This window comes from Myodes glareolus, chromosome 4 (genome assembly GCF_982192425.1).
Source record: "Myodes glareolus chromosome 4, mMyoGla1.1, whole genome shotgun sequence".
In the NCBI taxonomy this organism is placed as follows: Eukaryota; Metazoa; Chordata; class Mammalia; order Rodentia; family Cricetidae; genus Myodes; species Myodes glareolus.
In genome coordinates, this window is record NC_142029.1 from 105,051,021 (window position 1) to 105,073,215 (window position 22,195).

Below are 22,195 nucleotides of genomic sequence, written 5' to 3' on the forward strand. Positions count from 1 at the left end.
TCTCCAAAACAAGATTCAACCCTGGACCTGTGAAATATTATTCACGGGCTTTCGCCTCCTGCCTCCCTGCTGTCCCCACTGCCCTGTGGGCAGCTCACAGGATCCTTTCTCTCACAGTTTAGTCACCATGACACCCCTCCAGTTGCTGATCTGCTGTCCCTAGGTGAGAATGGTCCCCTGGGCAGGGCTGGGGTTCAGGGGTTGAAGAAAGCAGAACCTCCCACATCCTGCAACTCTGGTCCCTGTGGAGGTCTTCCAGTACCTCTGATAAACGGCTCTCCAGGAGAAAGCTTTAGCTCCCTGGCCTCCCACTCTGCTTGTGGAGTCTATTCACCTGAAATTTTCTCTCTCCCAATTACCTCCACACACCCCACAACTACCACTGCAGTCCCCTCTGCCAAAATGCTCTGGCTCACTTGGCAAAACTGCTTAATCCTCCAAGCCTGCCTTCCTTGCCTCTCCTCTTCCAGAAGCCCCCGGCCTCAAGTGTTTTACTTTTGAGGCAGAGTCTCATATAGTCCTGGTCTATGCGAGCCAGACTGGCCTCAAACTCACAAACAACTTGCTGCTACCTCCCAAGCACTAAGATCAAAGTTGTGAACCGCTGAGCCCAGCTGACCTGCCTTCTCTCAGAGGCTGCATCAGAAGCTTTCTCAGCCTCCTGAGCTATTGCCCTCAGCCCCTCCCAGACCGCTGCCACCGGGCTGGATTCGCTGGATTTGTCTTACAGAGCAGGGAATCTTTTGTTGTTGTTTGTTTTATTGTTTGTTTGGCAGGTTGGTCAGTTTTTTGTTTTTTTTTCCTCCCAGAGATAGGTTTCTCTGTGTAGCCTTAGCCTAGAACTCACCCTGAAAACCAGCGTGGCCTTGAACTCACAGAACTGCCTGCCTCTGCCTCTTGCTTGCTGGAACTAAAAGTACACGTCACCACCACCTGGAGAGGGCAGGAAATCTTAAAATCTGGCTTGAGGAGGAGCCTCTTTTTTTCTGACACCAGAACACCAAGGAATTTTTTCTCCAAATACTAGGGAGACAGAGACGGAGCGGATCTCTGTGAGTGCGAACACTCTACCAACTAAGCCATATTCTTAGTCTCTCCTTCCAGTTTGAGGCAGTCTTGTTATGTAGCCCAGGCTAGCCTGACACACACTCTAACTCAGGCTCTGTCAGTTCTGGCTGGCTGTGGGTCTTTGGGATAATCACTTCCCTTCTCTGGTCTGTCTCCCCATCTGTAAAAGGGAAAAAGGAGTAAGATTTCACGAGCTACCTGACGATGGCCAGCATGTGAAAAGCGTAAAGAAAGGAGAGAGGAGCGCACAAATGCAGTGAGCAACATTTGCTCTCTCTTCTCTCTTTTCTTTTGTTTTTTTGGGACAGTGCTAGGACTAAAGGCGTGCCCTGCCACCTCTTTTTTGTTTATTCTTTTTCTTTTCTTCTTCTTTTCTTCCTTCCTTTTTTTTTTTTTTTTTTTTTTTTTGAGAAAGAATTTCACTGTGTAGCCCTGACTATTCTGGGACTCACTCTGTAGACCAGGCAGGCTGGCCTCTTTTTTGTTTCTTTTTTTTTTTATTCAAAGTTTATTAAATTATAAAAGTTTCCATTTCCGCCCCTCCTCCCAACACCCTCGCACTCCCCCCACTCCCTCTCCTTCTTCCTCTCCATCCCAAAGAGCAGTCAGGGTTTCCTGCCCTGTGGGAAGTTCAAGTTCCTCCCCACTCCCTCCAGGTCCAGGAAGGTGAGTGTCCAAACAGACTGGATCCCAAAAATCCAGTATATGCAGAGGAAACAAGTCCCAGTGCCATTGTCAATGGCTTTTCAGAAAGACTCCGGGCCAGCCACATTCAGAGAATCTGGTTGGATTACGTGCTCGTTCAGTCCCAGTCCAACTGGCCTTGGTGAACTCTCATTAGATCAGTCCCCTTGTATCAGTGGGTGATGGCACCCCTCGCGGGCTGATTTCATTTTTCATTTTCTTCCTCCTTCTGCTCCTCATTTGGACCTTGGGGGGCTCAGTCCCCCAAGGTGTTCCAATGTGGGTCTCCGTCTGTATCGCCATCCATCGTCAGATGAAGGTTCCCTCTGGCTCTTTTTTGTTTCTTATATTGATAGATGGTAATACCATAAATGATCATCTTTCCTCCAACTGTAATATCCTTGAAAACTAAATATCTTTTTATCTTAGTGCCTGCTGCAGGGACTAAGGAAATTTCCCCTTTGCCCTCTGAATGTTTCTGAACTAATTGGCGAGGGGCTGAGGATATAGCGGAGCAGTAAGAGGTTCTGCCTAGAACTCCCAGTGAGGAAGAACTCCCAGTGAGGAAGGGCCAGTTCTCAAGGCACTGGTCTCGGCCTGGGCCTGCCCTTCTCTACAGGGTTCTTGAACACGTTAAGCTGCCCACCCCCACTCCCTTGGGCAGAAACCTTACCCTGCACTGCTGTCGTGGGTGGGGAGGAAGAGACAACCTGACAGCTCATGGAAGATGAGGGGATGTTGGGGGCTGTGACCCCCTTGACTGCCAGAGTAAACAACTTGTTGTGCTTGCAGCTGCTTTGAGCACAAGACCTTCAGGAGTTCTTGATGGCAGGGGAGTGGTTTCTGGTGCCTTGCAGCTGAAGGTTCTCAAGAGCTAGGGTGTGGGCAGGAAAGGCACTATATAAGCTGCCCCGGAACATAATGAAGTTGGCATTCTTGGGAAATTCAAGGATGACCCACGTCTCTGTCTGTCTGTGTGTCTGTGTGTGTTTCAATCTCCAGCCCCCTGCCCGGCTCGCAAACCGCATGTAGTGCGAATAGAGCGTACTGGCGTAGTAAGAGCATACTGGCATAGTAAGAGCGTACTGGCATAGTAAGAGCGTACTGGCGTAGTAAGAGCGTACTGGCATAGTAGTGCTTCACAAGGGACCTCACAGAGGTCACAGCCATGGGATCAGTTTCACCTGCTGTACAGGGCTGGGACCTCAGCCCCAAGACAGCTTTGAACTTTCAGTAAGGGAAGGCTGAGCTGAGCCAGAACACTGGCTATCCAAGTTGAGAAGGTTTGTGCATGCCGTTGGGCACGGTGGCTCTAGATGCGAGTGGAGAATGAGTGTGGCCGCGGAACTGTGTTGGACTTGTGAGAAGGTCCTTGTCAAGGCGCGGCAGATGTGCTGAGGAGTGCACGGTGCAGGATGGAAGAACTTGTGCAGAGGAGGACCCTGGTTGAGGTTCCTCTGCTTTTGACTTCATATCCCTCGTCCAGCCAGTGCCGCCTCTAAACATCCCAAGCCCCGCCCCCAATCTTAGAGATAGGGACACGGAGGCCTTCCTGGATGGGCTGTTCCCAGTTTCCGGGTCCAGTCCATACGATGTTGAGGGTCAAGATGCTCAACACTACAGTCTAAAGCCATCCCCGCAGCTACCCAGAACCGGAAGGCTATCCAGCAAATGTTCTGCAGTGTGAGCCTCAGATGTGGAAGTGCGGACATCTGGGAAAACTTGACAGAAAGAATGGGACAGGGTTTCTGGTGGGGGGCACGAAGAAAGAGACTGAGCTGCACTAAGGGTAGGTGGGCCAGGCCATAAAGGTGTGGCTTGACCCTGGGAAGCCTGGGGTCAGTCTGTTCCTGGGTCGTGCCTTTCCTTTAGGCTTCCTAGGGCCTGCTGTAGGCTGAGCAGAGCTGCCCAGTCAGTGTGACTTGTGAATATGGACTCCAAGTCCTGGTCATGCTGGAAGGTGATCCTGCTTCTTCTGAGACACTGGCCAGGCCACCAAGAGGGACAATGGGAGTGGCTTTTTTTTTTTTCTTTTTTTGGTTTTTCTCGACAGGGTTTCTCTGTAGCTTTGGAGCCTGTCCTGGAACTAGCTCTTGTAGACAAGGCTGGCCTCAAACTCAGAGATCCACCTGCCTCTGCCTCCCAAGTGCTAGGATTAAAGGTGTGTGTCACCACCTGCCGGCAGGCGTGACTTCTGAAATGCTCTGGAGGTGGGTGAGTGACTCTGTACAGGAGCCCCGCTGCCCACCTGTGTGTCCTGTTGAGTTGACCATCCAGACCCGTTAGCCCTCATCTCCCTGTCCTGGTTGGGGAGCCCTGTCAAGTCCCTTGCCTACTATCCTTCCGGGAAGTTCTGGGCTGTCTAATGACATGGTTGTTCTACAGATGGCTCCGAGACTGACTATGTTAAATGTCCCCAGTGCTTTGTGTGGGAAGACAGGAATACCAACTATCAGTGTTATAGCTCTGAGGGGATGGTGTGCTGACAGCTGGGAGCCAAGTAACACCACAAAATCATACAGCAGAGCAGACTCACACAAGTGATTTACTGGAAGAAGCACAGGAGGGTGGCTGCCTTTGCTCAGGAGAGAAGTAGGAAAGAACTGAGACAAGCTTATGTAATTTTTTTGGGCGGGGGGTGGGCTTTCCAAGATGTGTTGAGAATTGGTGGGATTCTGTGACTTGATCTTGAGCTTTCTTTGTAGGGCAGAACTTGGCTTTCTGGGGGTTGGGCAGGGCTTGGCCATTCACACACCATGAGGGGTTAGGTCTGGCCACTTATACCACAAGGGGCTTACAGCCACCTCTTAAATTGCCATGCCCTGGGCAATACAGCTCCAAAGTCCCAGCATGAGGGCTCCAGACATGAGGTGCCCATCAGGACCCCATTCCTTGTCAACATTAGCCACGATAGCACCTATCACTGCCAGGCAGCCAGTCCACGGCAAGAGGCAGGAACACCTCTCATAATGATTAACATTCAAGGTAAGAGGGGACCCTGCAAACTCAGCAGGGGAAGTTTAGCAGGAGCCCAGGGCTCACATATTTACTTGGGTCTCTCTGTGCAGATAGGAGCCCCGGGTTGGTCAGCATCTTAATAGGGCTGTTCATGCGGCAACAGGTGGTGATTGTTGCAGTGGCTTTTCTGTACATCTCCAGGATGCAGAACCAGAGTGGCAGCTACCATTTGAGAAACACAAGCACCTGTGTGTCTCTCAGGCCACTGCAGTCTGAAAACACAGCCCTGGAAGAGTTGTTCTGAGCTAGGGGATTCTTAGGTCAAATTGATGGGTGATTGGGATGTATCAGGTTCCCCATCAATAAAACCTTCAAATTGCATGGTCTATGGTTTGATTTCTTTTTCTGAAAAACAAACAAAAAAACCCACAACAATTTATTTCAGTAAGTGAATCCAGAAAAATGTCTGAGAAACATGTGTAATTATTATTTGTTAGCACTTGCGCATACACTCCTGGAAACTGCTTTCTGCTGCTAGAGATCCATGTCTGTCATTATCAGTTGCTCATCTTCTCTCCTGGTGTGACGTTGCCAGCTCTTTCTCAAGCTACTGCTTAGCCTTCTGCTTCCTAGGCTGTCTCCAGCACCCCGACCACGTGATACCACCTGCTTCCTAGGCTGTCTGTCTCCAGCACCCCGACCACGTGATACCACCTGCTTCCTAGGCTGTCTCTAGTACCCCGACCACATCATACCGCCTGCTTCCAGGCTGTCTGTATCCAGTACCCTGACCATATGATGCTTCCTGCTTCCTAAGCTATCTCTAGCACCACCTCCATGTACTATGGGGACTCAAACTCAGGTTGCCAAGATTAGCAAAAGGTGATTTTTTATTTTTACGTTTTTGAGACTGTGTTTTCCTATGTAGACCAGGCTGGCCTGGGATTCACAGATTCACCTGCCTAGGCCTTCAGAGTGATGGGATAATGCCAGGGTTTTGTTGTTGTTTGTTTTCTTTTTTAAAAAATATTTATTTATTTATTATGTATACAATATTCTGTCTGTGTGTATGTCTGCAGGCCAGAAGAGGGCACCAGACCTCATTACAGATGGCTGTGAGCCACCATGTGGTTGGCGAGAATTGAACTCAGGATCTTTGGAAGGCAATGCTCTTAACCACTGAGTCATCTCTCCAGCTCCCTGTTTGTTTTCTTCGAGACAAGATTTCTCTATGTAACAGCCCTGGCTGTCCTGGAACTCATTTTGTAGACTAGACTGACCTCGTGCCACCACTGCCTGGCTTTTGGCTGTTTTGTTTGATTGTTTTTTCTTTTGAATCAGTCTGGTCTCAAACTTGAGTTGTGTAGTAAGTAGAGCATGACTTTGAACTTCTGTTCCTGCTACCGCTATTTCCCTTGTGCTGGAACTGCATGTGTACATCACCACACCTAGGTTTGATTTGTTTGCTTTTCCCTTTGAGACAGGAGCTCGCCAAGCAGTGGTGGTGCATGCCTTTAATCTCAGCACTTGGGAGGCAGAGACAGGTGGATCTCTGTGAGTTTGAGGCCAGCCTGGTCTACAAGAGCTAGTTCCAGGACAGGCTCCAAAGCTACAGAGAAACCCTGTCTCAAAAAACCAGAGAGAGAGAGAGAGAGAGAGAGAGAGAGAGAGAGAGAGAGAGAGAGAGAGATCTATGAAGCTGATTTGTGTAGCTGAGGATGACATCAGAAGATCGCCAGCCTTTACATCCCGAGGGCTGAGATTCAAGGTGTGTGCCTCATCTGCTCTTTCGGCGGTGCTGCGGATAGCATGGATTTTCTTTTTTTCTTTTTCTTTTTGAGACAGGGTTTCTCTGTAGTTTTGGAGCCTGTCCTGGAACTAGCTCTTGGAGACCAGGTTGGCCTCGAACTCACAGAGATCCGCCTGTCTCTGCCTCCCGAGTGCTGGAATTAAAGGCGTGTGCCATCACCGCCAGGTTTAGGATGGATTTTCGTCACTGCCTTCCAGGAGCTCCACGTCGTTGCAGTTCCGCCCTTCCCCTCAATGGCCAAGAGTGTGGAGGGTAATGGATGAGGAGAGCGGCACTCGATCCAGCCAATAGGTTGAAGGGGGCTGGGATAGAGGCGGGACTTCCATCAACCAATCAATACGCGCGCTCTCCTTGCCGCTCTATGTCGCTCCGCCCTGAGCTCGCTGGTCCCAGAAGGCGCCGGGTTTCCCAAGATGGCGGCCGACGTGTCCGTTACTCACCGGCCGCCGCTCAGCCCGGAGGCGGAGGCCGAAGCGGAAACTTCCGAGACCGCCGATCGCCGAGCGCCTGAACAAGAGCTGCCGCCGCTCGATCCGGAAGAGATCCGGAAACGCCTAGAACATACTGAGCGCCAGTTCCGTAACCGCCGCAAGATACTGATCCGAGGCCTCCCGGGGGACGTGACCAACCAGGTATGGGGGGGGGGCTGAGAGCGTGGCGGGAAATACCACGGTGCGCGTGCGCAGGGGGATACCAGGCACTACCAAAGCTGCCGCGTCCCAGGGCTTTCCCCAGAACTGTATCCTCTCCCGGGTTCAGGAGACATTAAGAACGAGGTGGAAAGGGCATGGTCAGGAAGGGCAAAAACCCAAGTACGGGCCAACGTTGCTAGGGGTGACTACCGGGCTTGGGCGAGACCAAGTGTTTGAAGGGAGCGGGTAGTTTCAGGGGGCGGGCAGCTGTGCCCTTATTGAATTGTGTACGGGAGACTGAATGGATTGATTGAAATAGAGAATCCAACTGGCCCACGCATACTTAGAGGGGTACTTTCCCTATTCTGCCATCGGGTGACAGGAGCTCAGATCTGGATTTCAGGATTAGAATATGGCCTTTCTTATTAAGGATGATTTTACACCTTTAAGAGGTAGACCCGGAAGTTGGAGCTGCATCCCTCAGAAAGGCCTACTAGAATTGATTTGATAGTACTTCTTTTTCAATACAGGATTCTTGTTCTCTATGTAGCAGCCCTAGCTGTCCTGAAACTAGCTCTGTAGACCAGGCTGGCAATGAACTCAAAGAGATCCATCTGTTTCTGCCTTCCGAGTGCTGGGATTAAAGGCGTGCGCCACCACCGCCCGGCTAGAATTGATTTGAAAAAATGAAATCTTCTCCCTTCGATGGGAACCGGCTGGGGGTGGGGTGCCAGTGGAATTGTGTATGCTGTGGCACTTCCCTATGGCTAATCTTGTCTGCCGGGAGTGCCCTTCTTATGGGGACCTACATGGAGCAGGGCGTGCAATGCTCTTTGGACCCAAGAAAGTGGTATCTATGTTGCCCTGCCTGGTGGTGGTGGGATAGGCCCTTTCTCCTTGCTGCTAAGAATCTTGCTCACTGGCTCACCCTAGTACCTACTCCTGTGTGGGCACATGACTGTTGCAGCTCCAGAGGTGTGGGGAACATTGTATGGGACAGACCTGGAGTAGACATCAGTGTGCATGGTCTGGTGCATGTTGGAACTGCTGGCCCTATCTCATTGGGCTCATACATAGGTCATCAGGTCCAAACAGGCTGGGCAACTTGCCCAGGAAGCCAGCATTTGTTAACAGCGGCCCTGTAAACATGAGGGTGTTTGGGTGGCCGGTGCAACCAACCGCACAGTGTATGGTCGTGAAATGCATGGAGTCCCTGTTCAGATATCCCAGGTAACATGCCTCCTGTTGGCCTGATAACTTGTGTGGTTAGCCTCTTACAGTCTCAGTTTCCTTGCAGACAAAATGGATAAGCGATTAGCTGTAAAATTGTTGGGACCTTCCATAGGGAATCAGATAAGTTGGGTAACTTCCCTGAAGGCATTTGTTTGAGTTATTGGTGTTCTTAGCATGTAATCTTCAGCCTTGCCTTGCACAGCCTTGGGTAGAAGATAGTTGTTACAGTAAAATGGAGATGTTCGTTTAAGGCAGGTCCACCTACTGGCAGGCCTGGCTAGTGACTCCTCGCTTCTGATTGTGTTTCTGCAGGAAGTACACGATCTTCTGAGCGACTACGAACTCAAGTACTGTTTCGTGGACAAATACAAAGGGACAGGTTTGTGGGCCATGGGTGGACCAGGGCAAGGATGACAGTCCCCAGTGGTGATAAGAGGGACCTGGTTCAGCATTTGTTCTCCTGGTCTGTGGGTCCCATATTGTCCCAGAGGATGCACTCAACAGGAACACCTGTTTGATCCTTGTCCTGGCTGTCCATTTAATTTTTTGAGACAGGGCCTCACTATATAGCCCTGACTGACCTGAAACTCACTAGATCAGGTTGGCCTTGAACTATAGAGATCCACCTTCATTGCAGCTTATTTATTTAGTGTGTGTAGGTGTGAACACGAGGAACAAATGTGGAAGTTAGAGGACAAAGACTGTCTGAAGTCAGTTCTTTCCACCTTGCTGAGGCAGGATCTCTTGTTTCTGTCTTGCTGTATACTCTGGGCAGTTCTTCTATTGTAGACTAGGAAGCCAAGGATTATAGGTGCATACGAGAGTATGCATAAACTCACGTGAGTGTGGGAATAGAACTCAGGTGATTGGTTAGGCATGGCAGCAGGCTCCTTTACCCAGCCTTATTTTTCCCTTTTTTTTTCTTAAGGCATGGACTTACTCTGTAGCCCAGTAGCCCAGGTTATCCTGGAGTTCTTGAGGTCATCCCAACTAACATGAAGTGTGTAGTAGTAATCCTTCTTAGCTTCTACCACGGCTTTGAGCTTTGTGGTTTTTTTTTAAGTTATCTTTATTTAACATGTATAGGTATTTTGCCTGCACACCATTTGCATGCATGGAGGCCAAAAGAGGACACCAGATTCTGTGGAAACAAAGTGGTAGAAGGTTGTGAGCTGCCATGTAGATGTTGGGAACCAAATCCAGGTCCTGTGAGAGCAATAAGTGCTCTTAACAGCTGAGGCATAGCTTCAGCTCCAGTTCCGATTTTTGAGTTTTGGTTTTATTTAAATCAGGTCTCATAAACGAGACTAAAGTCATGTATCACTGTGCTCGGCTCTAGGACTGTTCTTTGTGTCCCTTCATAATCCAGACCCACTGGCCACTCTACTCTGTCATTGTAGGCTGAAGTTGGCACATTTGCACGTGCATGGAATGCTCAGCCCTAGGTCCATGGGGTAAGACTTGGCAGTGTTGGTTTCCTGTGTGAGGCCATCAGTGAATGTATGTGCTTCCCAGTGTTGGACCAGGTGTGAAGAGCATCTAGAACCTTCTCTGACCATGTAATGTGGAGAAGATCCAACACTTTGAGAGTTGGGCTAGAGGATCAGAAGTTCAGTTTCCTTGGCTATGGAGTGCTGTTTGTTTTTGTTTTTCAAGAGTTTTTTTCTGTAGCTTTGGAGCCTGTCCTGGAACTAGCTCTTGTAGACCAGGCTGGCCTCGAACTCACAGAGAACTGCCTGCCTCAGCCTCCTGAGTGCTAGGATTAAAGGCCTGCACAACCACCGCCCAGCCTGTATTTTTAACTTTTTTTACTTGATTTTGTGAGGGCTCGGTGTGTGAATGTGATGCTGGACCTTAATAAATTTAGGGCCTTACGTATGCCAGAAAAGTTCTCCACTGCAAATATTATCTAGTCCTGATCTCTCTCTCTCTCTCTCTCTCTCTCTCTCTCTCTCTCTCTCAATGATTTTTCCAGACAGGGTTTCACTGTGTAGCTTTGGAGCCTGTCCTAGAACTCACTTTGTAGACCATGCTGTCATTAAAGGCGGACTGGCCTCTTTCTTAATTTTTATTTTGTGGTGCTAAAGATGAATATGAATACTCTTAATGCTGAACTAATCCCCAACTCTCAGTTCGTATTTTTGAGATGTGTCAGGAAGGCAAGGATGACCTTGAATTTCTGATCCTCCTGCTTCAGTCTAACACTGAAGTAGGTGAGTTCTGTAGCACCTAATCTATAGACAGAACTCAAGGCCTCATGCCTGCTAGGCAAGCACTCTACCAACTGACCTGTGTTTTTCAGTTCCAGCCCAGAGTTTTTTAAGACAGAATCTATAGCCCAGGATGACTTTGAACTCTGTCCCCAGTCTTGCAAATGCTGGGATCACAGACATGTGCTACTATTCCCCATTCACAACCTGACTCTTGGGCTGCTAATCTGGGCCTGTTTACTCTACCAAAATTGGTAGATGTGAGGGTTAATCTGCTCTCATTTGACAGAGGAGAAAGTTGAGGTGCCAGAACTTTTAAGGGTGTGGGGCTGGAGTGATGGTTCAATGGTTAAGAGCACTGGTTGCTCTTCCAGAGGCCCCAGGTCAGTGCTCAGCACCCACAGGGTGGGTCACAAGCATCTGTAACTCCAGTTACAGGGGATCTGGCACCCTCATCTGACCTCCACAGGCACCAGGCATACATGTAGGCAAGTATTCACATAAAATACAACTTAAAAAGCCAGGCAGTGGTGGCGCACACCTTCGATCCCAGGACTCTAGAGGCAGAGGTGAGCAGATCTCTGTGAGTTCTACAAAGAGAACTGCAGGACAGCTAAGGTAACCATTAACTTGGATGTCACCTGAGTGACACACTGGCAGAGCCATGTGCACAGTGAATAACTGCTCAGGGTTATGAACTGCTGTGGGGAGATGTCAGGGAGAGGAGCTGGTGGAAATGCAAGGCTCCAGCTGGCCAGTTTGTGCTTGCCAGTGGCAGTTGATGTGTTACTGGTTAGAGGGCCTCGGCTAGGGAATCAGAAGTCCACTCTGACCTCAAGTCCTCTTGTGCCTTGCAGCTTTCGTGACCCTGCTGAATGGGGAGCAGGCTGAAGCTGCCATCAACGCCTTCCACCAGAGCCGCCTTCGAGAGCGGGAGCTGTCAGTTCAGTTGCAGCCTACCGATGCTCTGTTGTGTGTGGCCAACCTGCCACCCAGCCTGACCCAGGCACAGTTTGAGGAGCTGGTGCGGCCCTTTGGCAGCCTAGAGCGCTGCTTCCTAGTGTACAGTGAGCGGACAGGCCACTCTAAGGGCTATGGCTTTGCAGAGTACATGAAGAAAGACTCGGCTGCCAGGGCCAAGTCTGATCTGCTGGGCAAGCCACTGGGCCCCCGCACACTGTATGTGCATTGGACAGATGCTGGGCAGCTGACCCCTGCCTTGTTGCACTCCCGGTGCCTCTGTGTGGACCACCTGCCACCTGGCTTCAATGATGTGGATGCCCTGCGCCAGGCACTATCAGCGGTCTATACCCCCACCTTCTGTCAGGTAGGTCCTGGGCCCTTTGATGGAGCCGTCACAGTTTTGAATGCAGCTCTTGAGAGAGGGTCTCTGGGGTATGGTGATTGAGGGCCCAAATGTATTCCAAAGGCCTGACTGCAATCCTCAGCTCATCCATTGTAAGTTGGGTGGGAGTCTTGCTCCTCTCATCATTCACACACTCAGTACTTATGCCATATAGCCCAGACTAGCTTAAAAACTCCATCCTCTTGCCTAAACCTCATGATTGCCAGAATTATGGGTAATGTGGCACACCACCTGACTTATGTTTGTTCGTTACTTTGTTTTTTGGGACAGCATCTCATGTAGCCCATACTGACCTGAACTTGGTATGGAACGAGGATGAGCTTGAATTCCAGATCCTCCTGGCTCTACCTAAAAAGTAGGGCATGCTCCACCATGCTTTGTTTATGTGGTATAGGGGTTGTAATTCCCTAGGGTGTCCTGCATTCTAGGCAAGTGTTCTACCTGCTCAGCCCCAGCTCTCATCAAAGACTTCATGATCCTCTGTGGGCTCCCAGCAGCAAGCCAGGGCTCAGACAGATTCTGGCCTTCTGTGCTCTCAGCAAGTCCCTCTGTCTACACATTGGTCGTTGGTCTCTCTCTCTCTCTCTCTCTCTCTCTCTCTCTCTCTCTCTCTGTCTCTCTCTCTCATCCTTTCACACCCTTTTTCGAGACAGGTCTCTTGTTTTGTTGTTTCTTTGTTTGTTTTTCAAGACAGGGTTTCGCTGTAGTTTTAGAGCCTGTCCTGGAACTAGCTCTTGTAGACCAGGCTAACCTTGAACTCTTAGAGATCCACCTGCCTCTCAAGTGCTGGGACTAAAGGCGTGGGCCACCACTGCCTGGTGACAGGTCTCATTTTGTAGCCCTGACTAGCCTGGAACTTAGAGATCTACCTGCATTTGCCTCCTAAGTGCTGTCTTTAAGACATGCATCACAGTACTTTGCCTAGAGAAGCTAAATATTAAAAGTGTCTTACCTGGGCAGTGGTGGCACATGCCTTTAGTCCCAGAGTTCGAGGCTGTCCTGGTCTATAAAAGCGAGTTCCAGGACAGGCTCCAAAGCTACAGAAAAACAGAAAAAGAAAAAAAAAAGGGTATCTGCCTTAGTTAGGGTTCCTGTTACTGTGAAGAGACACCATAATCATGGCAACTCTTATAAAGGAAACCATGTACTTGAGGTGGTAGGTTTCTGTTTCAGAGGTTTTAGTCCATTGTCATCATGGTGAGACATGGTACTGGCTACGTCTTAATCAGAAGGCAACAGGAAGTGAACTGTGACACTGAGAGTACTCCCACAGTGACACACTTCTTCCAACAAGGTCTTTCTACATAGCCCTGACTGACCAGGAACTCACAGTGTAGACTATGCTGGCACTGAACTCACAGAGAGCCACCTGACTTTGCCTCCTGAGTACTGGAATTAAAGGCGTTTGCCACCAAACCAGGCTGTGATATATGGCTTTAAATCCTAGCACTGCAGAAGTAGAGGCAGAAAGTTCTCTGTGTTCAGGGTCTGCTTGGGCTACATAGTGGGACCCCTATCTTTTAAAAAAGGTAAGAAAACTGGGTGAGGGCTTCACTTGCCTAGAACACAGGCAGGAGGGTTGCTGTGGAAATCTCAGAAGGGGCTGGAGAGATGGCTCAGAGGTTAAGAGCACTGAGTGCTCTTCCAGAGGTCCTGAGTTCAATTCCCAGCAACCACATGGTGGCTCACGGCCATCTATAATGAGATCTGGTGCCCTCTTCTGGCATGCAAGCATACATGGGAAGAATGTTGTATACATAATAAATAAATAAATCTTTTAAAAAAAATACACTCAGGAACAGTCTTTCTTAGCTGAGAACAGCTTGGGGACATGTCACATGTTTACTGTGCCCAATTCTATGCTTAGATTTTCACTGTTTTTCTTGCCTGGCTTCTCCTTGGGAGCTGGGAGCTAGACTTGGGTCTTACGGGCTGGTGTTTACCTGCTGAGTCATCTCTCCAGCTCTACTGACTTAAGTTGCTTTTTTGTTTGTTTGTTTGTTTGGGGGTTTTACTGTGTAACAGCCTTGACTATTCTCGAACTAGTGTTGTGTTACCAGGCTGGCCTTAAAACCAGAGATCTTCCTGCCTCTGCCTCCTGAATGCTGGGTTTAAGGTGTACGCCACCGCCACCTAGTGACTTTTTCTTTTTTGGCAGAGCAAGGGCTGATATTTTACTTCTTTTGAGAGAAGTTATCACGATATAGCAAAAACTATTTTGAAATTTGCTATGTAGTCCAGGCCAGCTTTGAACTCTTGGCTTTTTTGACTTTATGTTTACAGAGTGCTATGGTTACAGAGAACGCCAGCATATGTAGCCTTTTCCTCCCATCCTTTTTCCTTCCTTATTCCTTTTTTTCTCTTTCTGAGACAGCGTCTTTCAAAATAGTGTCTTACTTTATAAAGCCAGCCAACACTGAAGGTAAAGACAGGAAGGTTCTTTGCTGATTTCCAGCTTAGCCCAGAAAATGTGAACCTCAGGTTCAGGAGAGAGCCTATCTCAAAGGGATGAAGACTGGATAGAGAACACTTGTCCTTCTCTGTACACTAGTGAGAGAGATAAACACACAACACCAAAAACCTATTTTCTTGAAGGACTGGGTGTGGTGCATAAGCCTTTAATCCAAAACTCTGGAGACAGAGACAAGCAGGTACCTGTGAGTTCAATGGCATGCTGGTTTATGAGTTTCAGGCTAGCCAGCAATACAGTAAGATCCTGTCTAATAGGAATTTTAAAATACAGTATGGGCAGCATTGGACCAGTCTAGCTTCCATCCAATCTCACTGCTGGAACACACCTAGTATGAGCTTCTGGATGGGGGAATATGGACCCAACCAATGACGGGGCTGCTATGGAGGAAGCTGGTATAATGACATAGCTCTGCCTGTGATTAGAACCTCTCTGCACTAACACCATGACCTCGACATCCACCTGGCAGCAGCCTTGAATAGTCAGGCCCTGGCTACCTGGCAGGTCTGGGTGCCTCTTCCCAAGTCAGTCCCCTGCCACGGTATCTATGGCCCAAGAGTGTGTTCAGGGCACACTCTGCAGCCATCCTTACTTCCTGATGTTCCTGTCAGAATCGGTTCCCAGCATGTCAACACAAATACCAGCACAGTGATTTCAGTTGAGGTGGGTCCTATCTCTGCCCTGTGGCCTTGGGCAAGCTGACCTTCTAGGGCCTCCTATAGCCACTGCACAAGGCTGGGAACAGTGAGTAGCAAGTAGTCACCCTTTCCAAGGGCTCACTGTCAGTTCTTGGGGTCAGTGTCTGGTCTTTATGGTTACTTGCCTGGTGCTAATAAGTGCATCTCCCGCAGCTGGCGTGTGGCCAGGATGGGCAGCTGAAGGGCTTTGCAGTATTGGAGTATGAGACAGCAGAGATGGCAGAGGCTGCTCAACAGCGGGCAGATGGCCTGGCCCTGGGTGGCAGCCACCTTCGTGTGTCCTTCTGTGCTCCAGGTCCTCCTGGCCGCAGCATGCTGGCAGCACTCATTGCTGCCCAGGCCACGGTGAGTAGGGGTACCCCTGGCCACCAATGTCTCCCCTTTGTGGCCTCTGCTCTGAACCTTCCTCTGATCCCCTTCTCAGGCTCTCAATCGAGGCAAGGGACTCCTGCCTGAGCCAAACATCCTGCAGCTGTTGAACAATCTGGGCCCATCTGCCTCCCTCCAGCTGCTGCTCAATCCTCTGCTGCATGGAGGTGCCAGTGGCAAACAGGGTAAGATGGGCCACACATGGTTGTAGGGTATCATGCAGAGACCACTCCTCCTATGTTGGTATCTGTGATATGAGCATGGAGGTCCCTAAAGGGAGCAGAACTTGCATCAGAAAAAGACCCACCCTTCTCTGACTGGATCCTTCAGGCCCATCCATCACTTCTGAAAATTTGGGGTTGTGCTGGGTGGTGCATTTATCACAAGGCATCCATGTCTCGTTCCAGGCCTTTTGGGTGCGCCCCCTGCCATGCCACTGCTCAGTGGACCTGCCCTGTCCACTGCACTGCTCCAGTTAGCCCTGCAGACCCAGAGCCAAAAGGTAACAGCCTCACAGTGAAGGCTACCTCACCAGGCGCCTTTTCTAGACCACCCCTTATGTCAGAAGTTATATTTCCTCTGCTCTGGAGAGGTGACTGCTCTGGTGGCCAGGACATCCGTATCTGTTTCCAAAATGAATGTGGCTAAGAAAGCCTGACCTTGGCATTTGGGGTGTAGTCACCCGTGGTCAGCTTTGTTCTGTGGTGAACAAGGGCCTGGGTGCTAAGGACTGTCATTGTGTATGTGTGACCATGGTAGAAAGTGGAGTGACAGCCCTGACATGCTCAGTGTTTCCCATATAATCCCCAGTGCATAGAACAGGGACTGGCATTCAGGAGCCTATAGACCACATGAGTAGGGTTAGGGTTGCTGGAGGGCTCCGTGTGTGTCTGCCTGTGCTTAACTTGGGAGTTGGTAGTGCTGGGTATTGTGACTGCCAGGACTGTGGATGGCTGGTATCTGCTGTCCAGACCACACTGTTCCCACCTTCAGCTAACTGTACTCTGTTTTAGAAGCCTGGGATCCTGGGAGACTCACCTCTGGGTACCCTCCAGGCCGGGGCCCAACCTGCCAATTCCCTCCTTGGGGAGCTGTCTGCAGGTAAAGTTGAACCCTGCCACCCACCTCTCTAGAGATGCTTCCCCAGTGAATTCTGTGTAGCCTTGGACAGGTGACCTAATTTGTCTGGGTCATTCTCCTGTTGCTTTGGTGCCCACCTCCTGGGACAGCTGGGAGTGTCTTAGGATGCTGATGCCCAAAGAGACCTTGAGTCGCTAACTGCCTGTAGGGCACAGGGTTGTTCCTTGTCCCAGGACCATGGGTAGAGTGTCTCTTCAGGTCTGGGCCCTTAGCTGACACCTTCCTTCTCTCTTTAGGGGGGGGCCTGGCCCCGGAACTGCCACCCCGCCGAGGGAAGCCACAACCCTTACTACCACCACTGCTGGGCCCTTCTGGGAGTGACCGGGAGCCCATGAGTCTGGGTCCCCCAGCCTCCCAGCTCACTCCACCTCCAGCCCCTGTGGGGCTCCGAGGCTCCAGTCTTAGAGGCCTCCCAAAGGACAGTGGGCCCCTGCCAACACCCCCTGGGGTAAGGTACCACTCTGTTTCCAGCTTCCCTTCCCTTTGAGGTCCCTTCTGCCCAGGGCCCTAGCAAAACCAACCTTCCTGTTACAGGTGTCACTGTTGGGGGAGCCCCCAAAGGACTACCGCATCCCCTTGAACCCCTACCTGAATCTACATAGCCTGCTTCCATCCAGCAACCTGGCAGGCAAGGAGACCCGGGGCTGGGGAGGCTCAGGGAGAGGCCGTCGCCCGGCTGAACCCCCTTTGCCCAGCCCTGCAGTTCCTGGTGGAGGCAATGGTAACAACAGTGGCAGCAAAGCTTTCCAAATGAAGTCCCGCCTGCTCAGCCCCATTGCCAGTAACCGTCTGCCCCCTGAGCCAGGACTGCCTGACGGCTATGGCTTTGATTACCCCTCGGTGAGTACCAGGCTGCCCTGAGTTCTGCCTGTCTTGGGGGTGGCCCTTTGTATCTGAAGAGCATGTCCATCTACAAACCATGCAGAGTGAGCTTCCCTGGTCCAAACATCCAAAACATGACAGGCATGAGGACCTGAGTCTCATTCTAAGAGACCACATAAAAAGAGCCAGGAGGACTAGCATGCTTGTGACCCCAGTTTTGAAGAGGGCTAGTCCAGTAGGTAAACTCCAGGCCAGTGTTGACCCTGTCTCAACTGGGTTTGCTCACAAGGCAGGAAGATTGCTCTGAGTTTAAGGCCAGCCTGGTTTACACAGCAAACTGTAGATGAATCATAGCTGCATAGTGATACCTTGTCTCCAAAAGGGGGACAGGGCTTGGCCAATCAGTGGTTCAGTATATAGAGTGTTGTGTAAGGGCTGGAGTTTGGATCCTCAGAACCAGTGTAAAAGCTAGGCAGGTGTGGCAGTTTACCTCTAGTCCAGTGAGTATGAGGTGGAAACAGCATTTCTGGAGGGAACTGGCTAGCTAGATGAATGAATATCAGTGGGGATCCTTACTTCAGTGAACAAGGTGGAGAAGATCCTGAATGTCATCCTCTGTCCTCCATACATATGTGTGCACACACATGAACAGACAGGCCCAAAACTAGAAAATAAGGTGGGACATTCCACATCTGTCCTTGTGTGGTAAGTCACAGGACAAAGCAGGTCATATCCTGTCAGTTGGGCACTGTGCCAGCACTGGAAGGTGGTAGCAGGATGATCAGGAGTTCAAAGTAGCCCCAGTTACATGAGACTGAAAAACAAAATTCAAATGAAGGTATGAACTGGTGAGATTCCCAGCTGGCAAAGGTGCTTATCTCCTGTAGACCTCAGCTCCGCTCCTGGTCCCACACGGTAGAGGGGCCTGCTTTCACAAGTTGTCCTCTCACCTACACATAGGCGTGCCTCTAATCCCAGCACTTGGGAGGCAGAGGCAGGTTGATCTCTGTGAGTTCAGCTTAGTCTACAAAGCAAGTTCTAGGATCGCCAGGGCTACAATTCACACAGTATAAAATGTGTGTGGATTGCAACTGAGACACTGAATTTCTCTCGCTGGACTTAGGGGACCCCCCCCCCCCCGACGTTTCTTCCTTTATGTGGTATTTCAAAATCCAAGGCAACTCGTGTCAGAAACACTCCTATTTACAGACACTTCTGTCAAAGACTAGTATCGGGTGGGCAGTCAGGAGCTTGTGGCTAACACATTCTCTTAAGTCTCCTGTCCATGTCTGTCTTTTAGACTTTAGACTTTGCTGGCTTTTTACTGGGTTTTTTTTGTTTGTTTGTTTTGTTTTTTTGTTTTTGTTTTTTTTGAGACAGGGCTTATGTAGCCCAGGCTGGCCTCAACTCACTAAATAGCTGAGATGGCTCTGAATGTCTTTTTTTTTTTTTTTTTCAATCGAGCTATACATTTTTCTCTGCTTCCCCCTCCCCCCTATGACTTATCTCTTATCTCTACCACCTGAGTACTGGGATCTCGGGCATTCACCATCACACCCAGTTTATATGGTACTGAGGATGGAAAACCAGCCTTCATACATGTTAGCTTGGCAGGCACTTAAGTGTAGCCTAAGTCCCATGGCATGCTTTCTCCCTAGAGAAAGGCCTTAGCATGTTGTCCGTCCCATTTTGAGCACAATACAGTTAGTCAATTCACCACACACATCCCGGAGCTCACGCACACACTACCTGCTTTGGTGTGCTATCCCTATCCCACTGAAGCCCATGCAGGCCCAACTGTGGGTCACAGGTCCCTAGTGTTAAATTGTGAGTGTTAAATTGACTCAGGGTAAGAATGGCAAACACCAACACACACACCCTATGCTTTTGCCCCTTTAATTTAGGATGTGGGACCTCGACGTCTCTTCTCTCACCCTCGGGAGCCAGCCCTAGGGCCTCATGGACCCAGCCGACACAAGGTAAGAGTCAAGACACTGGCCATCTTCTGCAGCCTAAATACTGGCTGTGTCCCACAGTGAATATGGTGGTCAGCTCTAGCTGTGTAACTGAAGTTGCTAAATGTAACTGAACTCCACAAACTTCTTTTCTTTGTTTTTGTTTTTGTTTGAGTTTGGGTCTCTTTGTAACTGTGGCTGTCCTGGAACTTGCTCTGTAGACCAGGCTGTCCTCAAACTCAGAGATCCACGTGCCTCTGCCTCCTGAGTGCTGAGATTAAAAGCATATGCCACCTTTGCCTGACTTCACAAACTTTTGAGGCAATCTTGCTGTTGCCCAACTCAAATTTCTAGGCTCAAAAGTTTATTTTTCACCTTGGGACAGTAGGTGGTTCCATAGGTCCCTGAAGATGGTCATGATCAAGCCAGGCCATGGTGGAGTAGGGTTTCCACTGTTACCTTCCTCACTCGGCTGAACTTTTCTCTGCAGATGTCCCCGCCACCCAGCAACTTCAATGAGCCTCGGAGTGGTGGAGGCACTGGGGGATCCCTTTCCCATTTTTATTCTGGTTCACCCACTTCCTACTTCACCAGTGGCCTACAGGCTGGCCTCAAGCAGAGCCACCTCAACAAGGTAAGAAGCCAGCCCCACTGAGGACTGGGTCCTGTGTATCTATGTCTGTTTCTAGGGTTTTGTCATCCAAGGTGTCTCAGGTATGGCTCCATTCATGGCAGGGCTCAGACTTGCTTGCTGAAGTGGCAGTGGTCTGCTCTGACTCCCTGCTATGTGTGGAGCTCAACACTGATCAGCTTCCCCTCATCTCAAGTTCACCTAAGATGTGGGTGGTCTTATCCCCAGAGGACATAGGAGAAACAGTTTAATTACTACCAGGTCTTGTAGCTCTGGGTGGCAGACACAAGGCTAGAATTGGACTCTCAAGATTTCCCCCAGGGGTGACTTGCCCCACCTCTTTGATTTCCCCAGGCGGTTGGTTCCTCCCCGATGGGCTCCAGTGAAGGGCTCCTGGGCCTTGGCCCTGGGCCCAACGGTCACAGCCACCTGCTAAAGGTACGGGCAAGGGGAGGGGAGGCTCAGGGCTGGGGAGCCCCGGCCCCTAGGAGGCCCCTGACCCAGCCTCCCCTGCCATCTGTCTCCAGACCCCACTGGGCGGCCAGAAACGCAGTTTTTCCCATCTGCTGCCCTCGCCTGAGCCCAGCCCAGAGGGCAGCTACGTGGGTCAGCACTCCCAGGGCCTCGGTGGCCACTACGCGGACTCCTACCTGAAGCGGAAGAGGATTTTCTAAGGGGTCGGCGCCAGAGATGCTCCAAGGGCCTGCACCAAATTGCTTTTGGGTTTTTTCTGGTATTTGTGTTTTGTGGGATTTTATTTTTATTATTATTTTTTATGTCCTTTCTTTGGGTAATAGAGAAATCTCTGAAAAAGACTTTGCTGACCACCCAGCAGGAGCTCAAGGACTGTGGGGGTCTGGGGGCCACACCATTACCTGTGGGCCTGCTCCTGGAGTCAAAACCCTGCAGCCTTAAGAGAGAGGGGCCCGGCCTGCTCTCTTCCCCCCCAACTCCTGGTCTCCTGTGCCCGGCTCTCCAGGCCTCCTCGCCTGCCTCGTCACTCCTGTGTTCTGGCCTTTCGAGTGCCTTTGGAGGTGTCCCTGACCTGTGAGGATCAGGGACAGTCCCCTTTTTAAACTCAGACAATTGAATTTGATTTCCTTTTCTAATTTTTATTTTTTAAGACAACCAGGATGATGACCACATCCACCCCCCCCACCCCAGGAAAACCCCAACTTTTATTCCTTCAGGATCTGGCCTACCTGGGCCTCCATTCCACACTTTGGGTTTCCAACAGCTTAACTCTGTTCTCTTTTCCCAATCATCTGCTGCAGGTATAGCTGTCTCATGCCCCTGCCTGCCTGCTCTGGCCAGTACCCCAGTCCCAGGATCTCCACCCCCCTGCCATACTCTTCTTGCCTTCTGATGCCTTAAAGTTGGGCCACAGGTCCTACTAGGTCAGAGCTTCTCAGATGCCAGGCTCTGGAAGCTTGACTCAGGACCAAAGAGCTCTGACCTAGGGATCGTCCTTTCTCCAGGGTGTCTGCCCTGTGGACAGAAGGCCAAAAAGCCTTGGTCTTGGCAAACCACCCCCTTAGTACAGAAACCAGTGTTTTCTGCTGGCTTCAACAGTCCCTGCTGCTGTCTGCGAAAGTTGACCATTGTACCCAGGTCACTGGGCCTCTGCCGTATCCTCCCTCCAAACCCAGATCACCACCACCATCCCCAGGCCGGATCACTGGAGCTGGCCTCCTCTCTGCTCACACATACAAGTTCTACTTCAGCCTGCCCACCTGAGGAGACCCAGGGATTCTTGCCCCTGGCCAGCTGAGCCACCAGCCTCCCTCCCCAAATCTGATGACCCAAACCCACTCCAGGGGGGTATCCCCTCCCCCCTTCCTCCCACACAGACCTTTGCTGAATTAAAGTTTGTAAGTAAACGGTTTTAAAAAATCAGAGCTGGCTGGTTCTTCAGATAAACTGTGGGCCCAGCAAGATAGCAGGAACAACACCTACCACCTGAGTTTTACCCCTGGTGCCCAAGTGACTCCCATAAGTCGTTCTCTGACCTACACATGTAACACAGATGGGCAAGTGTGTGCCCACACATGATCTCTAAAATTTAAGTTGGGTGTTGGTGACACTAGCTTTTAATCCCAGCACTTGGGAGGGCAGAGGCAAGAGGATGAGTTCCAGGTCAGCCTGGACT

General features: G+C 50.4%; 1 protein-coding gene across 1 annotated transcript; it reads left to right on the top strand.

Moving 5' to 3' along the window:
• Positions 1-6,900: 6,900 nt before the first annotated feature.
• Raver1 (ribonucleoprotein, PTB binding 1) lies at positions 6,901-21,942 on the top strand. Its single transcript, XM_085689862.2, has 13 exons — positions 6,901-7,152; positions 8,698-8,764; positions 11,453-11,922; positions 15,283-15,474; positions 15,554-15,683; positions 15,906-16,000; positions 16,512-16,599; positions 16,875-17,086; positions 17,173-17,478; positions 19,365-19,439; positions 19,906-20,049; positions 20,401-20,484; positions 20,574-21,942. The coding sequence occupies exons 1-13, from the start codon at positions 6,934-6,936 to the stop codon at positions 20,718-20,720; spliced, it is 2,229 nt and encodes a 742-aa protein (XP_085545988.1). The 5' UTR covers positions 6,901-6,933; the 3' UTR covers positions 20,721-21,942.
• Positions 21,943-22,195: the final 253 nt, after the last annotated feature.

Excerpts from the sequence above, each read along its gene's own strand:
- Raver1 (XM_085689862.2), top strand. The coding sequence starts at position 6,934 with ATGGCGGCCGACGTGTCCGTTACTCACCGGCCGCCGCTCAGCCCGGAG. Across the intron at positions 17,479-19,364 it reads ATGGCTTTGATTACCCCTCG|GATGTGGGACCTCGACGTCT; the intron begins GTGAGTACCAGG and ends CCTTTAATTTAG. Across the intron at positions 20,050-20,400 it reads AGCAGAGCCACCTCAACAAG|GCGGTTGGTTCCTCCCCGAT; the intron begins GTAAGAAGCCAG and ends TGATTTCCCCAG.